The 10,000-nt window shown below is 40.3% G+C and overlaps 1 protein-coding gene across 1 annotated transcript; it reads right to left on the reverse strand.

The window, feature by feature from the left end:
- Nucleotides 1–1,072: 1,072 nt before the first annotated feature.
- LOC308086007 (microfibril-associated glycoprotein 4-like) lies at nt 1,073–4,140 on the reverse strand (the record flags this gene model as incomplete). Its single annotated transcript, XM_080429324.1, has 3 exons — nt 1,073–1,781; nt 3,576–3,683; nt 3,993–4,140. The coding sequence occupies 3 exons, from the start codon at nt 4,138–4,140 to the stop codon at nt 1,102–1,104; spliced, it is 936 nt and encodes a 311-aa protein (XP_080285450.1). The 3' UTR covers nt 1,073–1,101.
- Between the last annotated feature and the right edge of the window lie 5,860 nt (nt 4,141–10,000).

Raw genomic sequence — 10,000 nt, forward strand, 5'->3', positions numbered from 1 at the left:
TCACGCCCATTACCTGGAGCTGAGAGCTGCTAGAAGGGATTTTCTCAGTTTGGACTATTATAGATTCAAATGCGCACATCTTCTTAATTTCCAATTTCAATGAATGATACATCATATGAAAGCTTATATTCTGTACTTTAATAATCTGTAAAAATATGAAAAATGCCAACTTGCGGCATAAAGCATTGTACCCAGTCACATTTTTATAACATTGTCAGCCTTGCTTGAATGTCTCAACCTACCTCACACAACCCTGTTATGCATATTTCCAGAATAAGGTAGATACTTTATAATTGTTTTTAACGTATTTACTTATGTGAGTTTGTCCTCTTGGTAAATGCTAACAGTTAGCTTAACAGCTAGCTTCTATTCCTGAGAAAAAGCTAACATTAGCATAGATTTGCAATCCTGTTACTTGCAGCCCTGTTACTGTGATTAGAGTAACAGGGTTGTACAACATTAACAGGGTTGCATTAATATAATCAAAAAACTATTATTTATGGTTCAATTAAAAACATTACATAATCTAAACTATAATTTAGGTTAATAGACATATTTTAAACATTACTGAATTTTACAGACATATTGTTTCCTTTTATTTTAACCATGTAGTCAAAATGAGTTGTAGTTGTTTGGTGGCAGTGGTGGGATGGTATGCCTTTATGAATTTGACATCTGTGAAGTAGACCATGATGCCACGTGATGGTCGGCATGGTCATTATGAAGAATCGGCCATTCTTCATAATGGCTGATTCTGTCGGAAGTTCCCAATGGGCGGTAGTGGCGGGGCCCATCCGGAATTTCACTCAATGTAAACAGGAAGTAAACAAGAGGGAAACAATGGCGTTTGGCCACAGACGGGATTAACATTTGCACCTTATATTTTGCAGCTTGGATTATGTATTTATTTAAGAGCCCTGCCAGGTCACCACTGTAATAATATGTGATACGATACAGATATCTACTGTATGAGATTAGGATTAAACAGAGTCCGAAAGAGAAAATAATAATAATAATTCAAACCATGAAAAATAGTAAATATTGCCTTTTATACCACGGCTGGGCTTTTTCAAAAATATATGCATGTGAACCTAAACATGTCTAAGGAACACGTCTGATCTTCATCGCTACAGCCTTCAGGGAGTTATGATAACCCCTCCAGTGCTGCCAGACTACACCTGTTGCATAATGAGGTGTCTGTCCCCAAAGGTAAACACCATTGATGTTAGCAGAGTGACAGGCCGCGTACCAAAATGCACCGTAATGCTGAATTGCACAGTTCCCGCTCGACGTGTCCTGATCTTTGTCAAAGGTTGAGAATTTCATTCCATTGTGCTCGGTCAGTGCGTCTCCTGCTCCTCCATTCTGGAAGCCAGCAACCTGCAGCCTGTAGCCATCAGCCTCAGAACCCACAGAGAAAGAGGAGTAAGAGGCAAACGCTGTGCTTCCCACAAAGTCTTCCATGTCCACCCTCAGCTGGTACGTTCTGTTCTTGGTAAGGAGATGCATGTTCTCCAGTCCCAGCCAGTACTCGCCTGATGCGTCTCCAAACCCATCCTTGTACTGAGCCCAGAGTCTGTAGAAGTTCACAGTGCCGTCCACTCTTCTCTGGATGACCGTCCACTTCCCTCCATCCGTGTCCATGTCACAGTAGACCTTGGCAGGTGTAGTAGTGGGGTAGATGGTGTACACACCACTCTGTGTGGAGACGTTGTTGTAGATTTCCTCACAGTCGAGATCACAGCAAGCAGCAGAGTGGACTGTTACAGACAGCAACAGATCTGCAACAACAAGTAAAGGTGACTCTCAACCAAACAGACTACTTCAGACTACTTCAGATTACAACAGGCTGGTAGTCTGTTGGCAAAAGTTGGCATTTAGTTTAGCTCAAGCAGTCGGCCGACGGCACATTGTTTTGCGCATCCGTTAAGAAAATCAGACGACATAACTCTCCACACCAGGAGACAGCAGTAGTTTGCAATACTGGTCTGCAACAGCTTGTTTTCCTGTAAGTCGCTAGTAAATAAAATTGCTTTTGTTTGGGCTTGTTTCTGAAGTGTAGTTGCTTATTTGGGCTTTCAATATTCGTTTTGAAAATAGCTAATGTAATAGGGTTCAAGTGGTGAACCCGGTTGCTTCTTTTGGGCTTGTTTTCATTGACCTTGTCGCTTCTTTCACTCACAGAATCTGGCAACACTCTCAACTAGACCAAAACCTGCACATGCATCGTAGCCTACTGCTTTGCTTTGGAGTTGATCGATTGGTATAGGAATTCAGTGTTGAGATTGAGAATATTGTATCTAGTTCAAATGTGCGACGGGCAAATGTATCTGGCTTATTCAGGGCTGCCAACCTTGGACTGTCAGAATACAGGAGATTTCTTTGGGGGGGGGGGGTGGAGGGGGGTCCAATGTTGGCAGGGGGTGGAGCTCAAAAGGATGTGTGAGAACCATTAAGACTCAACCCGCTAGTGCTGCAGAATACTGGAACAGTTGTGTTTTCTCCACAACTAAAACCAAAGAAGTTTCACTTCATAATCAAATCATGTGGAGCGCTGAGGACTCCTGCGTCTTGTTTGGAGACGTTAAAAACGTCACATATACACTGTTACGTAGAGAGTAGTTTGCCAACTTTCCTCTGTCATTTGTATATATATTTTGCTATTTTGCTATTAGTTGTTAGTTGTGTAACTCCATAAAATGAAAACAAATTATAACTGTTGTTATAGAACTGGTGGATAAGAGAAGGAAACTGGCAACAATAAATAAGTCACACCCATGGTGTTTAGCTTATAGGAATAGTTTGTTTGGTATATCCATCCTTTATTCCAACTCGTAGCGACTGGTGAGACTAAACTAGTAGTTATACTCGATTTAGCATTTAAATGCTAACGGGGGGAACCAAAACAAAGCGGCGCCGAAAAGCCGGAAGCACCACACCCGGAACCATAGGGTTTTTTTTCCTTTTTTTTCAGTAGGCGCGGCCTAGACCGGATTACAGGAGCCATTTAATAACGAATACCAAGCTTTCCTCCGAGGTGGAAAGTTTGGTGATGCGAGGTTAGAGAACGGGCGGTCGAAATAAAAAACTGTGTTTGTGTTTAAATTACCTTCCTCCAAAAAGTTACGTTAAAACATAAAAAATACATCTCAGCCTTTAGTAGCACAAGTTGAACTCACTTCCTTGGGATTTTTAATTGGTTATCTCTCAACTGACATAATAGTTCAGTCATCTACTTGTAATAAAGACATGGATTTACGTTGTAAAAACATTCAGGTCTGACTCTAATCAGTGTTTGTTTCATAAATATGTCTATGTTTATGTATCTATGCCATAGATATATATATGGCATATATATGTTTGTTTCAAGAGGTAAATGGTAAAGCCACTACTTTGGTTCAGACCACTTAGCATCAGGGGCGAAAAATTACTTTGCAGAAGAATCATTTAAAGAGGTGTTGCCATGGTTTTGTACTATGATTCTGTAGGTTCTACAGACAGAGGATATTGATGGTGAATGATTTTTTTACAACATCAGGTGTAACATTTAATTACTAAACATGAAGTTATAATACCTGCGTTGTGTTTCTTGACCTCCTCCATTTCACTCTCAGTGGCGTTGAGCCTCATTTCTAGGGTGTTCAGCTGAGCAAGGAGGGCTGAAATCCCAGCATTAGCATTTACTAACAAATAGTTTACATTTAAAAATAACATTAATTGCACATAGTATATGCATACTGTGTGTGTGTGTGTGTGTGTGTGTGTGTGTGTGTGTGTGTGTGTGTGTGTGTGTGTGTGTGTGTGTGTGTGTGTGTGTGTGTGTGTGTTTACATTTTAACATTTGCATTAATTTAAATAATCGTTTTGTATTGTATAATATTGAAAATATGAACAGATCGAGGGCACACAACATATCTGATCAAACAGATGGAAATTATTGGATGGCCATTAATGTCCTTCTCAGTAGAAACATCTATTAAAGTTTATGTTACCTGTATCCGTTGTCTCCAGCTTTTCAATCCTGTCGAGGACAGAGCCTGGGGCGTGGCCTGGTGGTCCGTTCTCTCCCTGAACCACTGACCTAGACAAACACAACAGCGCCACCACCAGGCGGAGCAGCAGAGTAACAGCAGACTTCATCGTGTGGTGGATGAGAATGTAGCAGACAGGATGGTTCAGCTTTATATATTGTAGCTCAGCACAAGCTCATGAATATTTAATGTATATACTGTAGCTCAGCACAAGCTCATGAATATTTAATTTTCTACCAACGTGTATCAAAGTTTGTGGGAAAGCCTGTTGCTCTGCGTTCCTCCAATAGGCTTCAGTAAACATGTTGTTCTGAAAAGCTGCCACGTAGTTCATGGCTCTGCAATATCATCAGAGTTACAAGAGGGGGTCTGAGACCCTTAGGGGTCCTCAGAGTTACCACAGAGGGCCATCTAGTTTTTGTGTGATAGAATTTATTTTTCCTCAAATAATGTTAACGTCAAAATTCTACATATTAATAGCAAAGATACTGTAAACAAACAACAAACATCTAGCCTTAGAAGACATTGGCTTAAAAGCCTGTATTTTCTAACAAACGTGCTCTTTTATAACATTTTCATTTGGACAGTTTTTATTCATGTTTATTGTTGTATGAAATTGTATGCTTTTCTATGGACCATGAGTCTGCAATAAAGACATTCATTCATTCATTCATTCATTCAACAGCCTTGTGCTGAACTTTCCCTCCCAGTCCCCACCTTTTCATTTCTGTCAGACTTAATGCAATACTATCACAATCAATGTACCAAAACACATGGTAAGCTTTGTTGGACTGATGCACCCACACATCGATCTCTTTCAGTGCCAGTGCCATTGCTCCCCAAATTCACAGAATTAATAATTAACAAGTTGGAATTCCCAGATCCCTCCTGACTTTAGACCTTCGAACAAAACAAAATAACAAATAAATAAATAAAATAGATTTGAAAACGATACAAAATCCTGTATAGCTTCCACATTACTTATTCAAGTATCTGAAGGCATTAGTGTTACAGCCTATATATAGACTCAATTATTATCATTATATATATTTTTTTTAATTACAAACGGTTTGTTATATTTTGCAGATTATATTCCCAATATGAATTTATCTTTAACTGTTGGTTTGTGCGTCCATGTTGCACATTATTTGAAGTACAGTTTATGATATAATGCTACTATGTAATAATGTCTTCAAACACACTCCACCCATTGTGAGGGTAAATAAAACGTCTAATTAAAAATGTCTAATGTTTCATGTGAAATAGTATTTTTTTTGGTGAACTACTCCTTTAATTACTTCATACACCTTGTTATAAGTTGTTATGCATAATTATACAGATTTATAACGAGTGTTATGAAGCCTATCATGCATTGTAAATGCACTACAGACCCGACCTTTAAGCAAACTGATACCAAACACACCTCGTCTTTGTCTTTGCATGCATCTCTTTATTAATTCAACAGCTTGGATTATTTATTTATTTAAGAGCCCTGCCAGGCCACCACTGTAATATGTAATAGTAATATGTGATACAAAACAGATATCTACTGTATGAGTTTAGGATTAAACAAAGAGAAAATAATAATAATTCAAACCATGAAATAGAGTAAATATTGCATCATGCCTTTTATACCACGGCTGTGCTTTTCAAAAATATATGCATGTGAACCTAAACATGTCTAAGAACCCTACACACTGTATGATATTTGACCCGATTTGTCTGTCGAGGAACTGCTTTGGTGATCTCCGACAAAACCACCGATCTCAGTCACTATCGGGCGTTCCTCGGCGAGGTGCTGCTCGAGCAGTGTGTAAGGTACTCCGAGAAGAAACACGCCGATAAAGTGCGGTCGGCGACATGTTCCAGACAAGTTTTAGATTTCAAACATGTTGGATATTTGGGGCTGTCGGACCCGATCTAGAGCCACGCTACAGCCAATGAGAGTCACATTACAGCCACGCACCATGGCTAGTCCTCCCGCATAGAACCGCAATATTACCGCCCAGACAGTCCTGTATTAAGTTAAACATTATAAAACAGATTGAGAGAGTGAGCGAGCTTGCTCGAGGATGGGGCTGTTTATTATTTGGGACGAATATGGCTTGCAGACAGAGAGAGAGAGCTGTGTGTGTGTGTGTGTGTGTGTGTGTGTGTGTGTGTGTGTGTGTGTGTGTGCCCATGCGTGTGTGTGTGTGTGTGTGTGTGTGTGTGTGTGTGTGTGTGTGTGTGTGTGTGTGCCAGTGCGTGCGTGTGCGTGTGCGTGTGCGTGTGCGTGTGCGTGTGTGCGTGTGCGTGTCTGTGTGTGTCTGTGTGTGCGTGTCCAATACCACAAGTAAGAAGCGCGAACGCGGGAAGCGAACGCAGCTCGAAAATAACAATAAGAAGAATCGAAAGGAATGAGCAATTGTAGAGAAGTGGGTGGTAGAGTTTTTGTCTTCTTTAAATTGTTGTTTGTTTGTTTGTGTTTTGCAATATACAAACACAAATTATTTATTTGTGACTTTTGTAAATAAAAACAATAATTATACTTGTGTATGCATTTATATAATATATTTGGACTCGTCTGTTTGCTTGTCTGCTTGCACCTCTGCGTCTTCCTCCCCGCCATAATCTGAAGCAGGAGGCGAGGGCCTTGACTTCCATGGAGGAGGACCGGGATGGAGGGCAGTAACGTGTTTCTCGCTGTCACACTCTGCACAAGTGACATCAACTTTGCAATTTTTAGCAAGGGGACTCGTTGATGCACAACAGTGGAAGCAAATATCATTGTCCTTGATGAACTGACGACGCTCTTCTAACGATTTTCCTCTAAAGCTTCTGCATTTGCTGAGAGAGTGCGGCTGCTTGTGTATGGGTGTAAATAGACGTCACAACCTTACTAACATCTATGAAATCCACAATTTTACAGTGTTACATTTGAAAACGTGCAACATCATTTTTGTTCATGCAAGAGACTTGAATAATATCACTCCCTTCAACCCCCGTAAATAAATCTGTAATCCTATGTTTTATGTCCTCTCCTGATGGAGAGACTAAACAACTTAAACCATATACTTAGTTGACCGTATTCCCCAGGGCTCTACAGTTGGCCTTCTCCTGTTTTCTCTGTACGCCAAATAACCGAAAATGGCCGATCTAAGCTCACAACATGCAGGATAACGTTACTTACTTGTGACACGTTGTGAACTTGTAGATCAGATGTTCACTGTTAGCCCCTGAATAGGAATGGTAAGATTCAAGTGGTTAATTACAATTGTAAGACCCGGGATTTGAACCTGGGTCTTCCGCATGGGAGCCAAGAGGGAATCCCCACTAGGCAGGGGAGATATTGGGCGTAAGAGCTTCAGGAAAGGGTACTTGTCAACCTGCTAGGTGTCCTACCTAACACCAGGGAAAAGACACTAGTATAAAGCCCTAAGGGCCTCCGATCAACCAGATAGTGTTTAAGTGGTTAAACATAGTTCACTTTATATAGAATATCCGTTCCCATTATGTGACGAAAGACATGGCTTTCAGATCAGCCTTTAAACCCTGCTTCCCTTAACCTTGGACCCCTCATAGAAAATCCCAGCCCAGGGCAGGTGATATGAGGTCTCCATTAGGCCTACTTCACAAAACTAGAGGGATCTGGTACCACCCACCCATAAAACAAACATGGGCAAATTCTCCTTCTACAGCACTGCCACCCAGGTTTGGAATAGTCTAACCCCTTCCCTCAAAAAGTGCAGTTCGCTGGGCTCATTTAAAACAACCCTGAAAATGCACCTTTCAGGAGGCCAAAAAAGGAGGTAGTACTATTTTCCCATTAGACAGACGATCCACCCCCCCCCCCCCTGTTCGTGTACATATAGCTTTTTATTAATTTTTTTCCCCCTTTTTTATTTTTTGTTGTACATAGTGTTATCTTTTTCTGTTGTTTTGTATTGATATTTGAACTGTGGTGCCACTATTTATGTCTATGAATTGAATACCAAGGACCTCATTGGAAGCAAGACCGCAAGGACTTTTATAAACGGACCTTTTAGACAAAGTATTTTAAATGTAACTGTGCTGTTTTACATTTTTTGCCAAATAAAAAATTCAATCAATCAAACTAAACGATGGTCAAAGAAGAGAAGAATTAAAGGACAACTTCACCCATTTTCAACCTTTCTTCATATAATAGGTCCTCACTATGATGACTCATGATAAAATGGTACAATTTTTTTCTACTCTGTCTATGTGTCAGAGGAGGGCTGTGTACACTTCAGAATCCCGTCTACCAGTGACATCATCGATAGGGAATCCAAGCTAATAGAAACTGCAGGCTTTCTATTCCTGGAAAGTTGCGTTGGAATAATAGAAGCCATTGGTCTCGCATTCATAAAAATCTAAATAAAAAATGTGAAATCTTGTTGGGGAAAAATGTCCTGCTAAACAATGATGTCACTGGTTTCTGGACTGTCCACAGCCCTCCTATGAGACACAGACCGGGTAGAAAAAAATGGGACCATTTTATCGTGAGTATTAGCGAGGACCAATTATATGAAGATAGGTTGAAAATGGGTGAAGTCGTCCTTTAATAGGAAAGATTATAGCACAGCGGGGCTCATAAACCTCGCTGTGTGTGTAAAGCTTGTATTACTAAAATGACACATCGTGGGGACAGGATGTTACTGCAATACATACACACCCAAATGTACTGGTTACTGGACGTGCATTGGGTCATGATAACCTCTTTTGACACAGGAGATGTCCACAGGACTGATCACTCAGAAGTGGCAAACAGGATGAAGAAATAGATAAGAATCTAATCTGAATCTGTAATTTGGTTGTGAAATACCGTAGACCCTTTTTATACTTTGAGACTATGAGTCGGAACGACTCATAGTGTTAATGTAACTTGTTTTGATCCTGAAGAAATAATCAGGAATGTGATTATATTATTTTGGTTTATTTTATTGCTTTATGACCATACTTTATTATGTCTAATCATGTGTTTGAATTCTACTCAGCTTGAGAGATGTAATGTTTGGGGCTTTTTGTGCAGCAGTGACAGTGGAGCAAGGAGGGAAACAGAAGTTGGTTAAATGATGACATTTATCAGGAAAGTGCATTGGGCTGGTGAAAGCAGATTACCACACACACACACACACACACACACACACACACACACACACATACACACACACACACACACACACACACACACACACACACACACACACACACACACACACACACACACACACACACACACACACACACACACAGGCACACACACACACACAGGCACATGCACAGACACATAGATTGCTTAGGGTGTGGGGGCACAACGCTCCTGCAAAACACACAGGCACACGCACAAACAGATTGGGTGTGAGGCATGAATGCTGTGATACAGACACACTCATATGGGAAAAGTACTGGGCCATTACAAAACCACAGAAGGGTCAAGAAAGAGGATCTTGACTGTAATGAAGCGGAGTGGCAGATCTAATGCCGGACATGATGAAAATGATGATGATTTGAATAATGTAATTTAATCAACAGTATCGATCATGCTGAAGTATGAAACTAAATACAAGATATGACACTGCACATCATAATGCAATGGAGGAGAAGTGACCTGTGATCTGATGCTTATAATGAGTGATGGAATCATCACTATTTATAATAGAATGTGTAATCAATCATCACTGATTGTTTTATGTTAACAAAGGACATCTGCATTTCTGAGAATGGCACTTTTTACATGGGAATAAACAAGTTTTGAATTAATGTGTATTAGAGTTATGTTAAAAATTGTGGCTCCAATATGAATGATAATTAACAACATGGGGTTCATTAACAACATTAAGCTGATCAGAGCAATGGTCACAGAGTTATGGGCATTTGAACTGTTAGACACTGCTGTAACACTGATGTGGTGCAATGTTTGGTGAGGATTGGAGCAACACTGTGCCTGTGGCCCCCGGGAGCCATGT

Source organism: Gymnoscopelus braueri (assembly GCF_963280865.1).
Source record: "Gymnoscopelus braueri genome assembly, chromosome: 5".
Classification (NCBI taxonomy): domain Eukaryota; kingdom Metazoa; phylum Chordata; class Actinopteri; order Myctophiformes; family Myctophidae; genus Gymnoscopelus; species Gymnoscopelus braueri.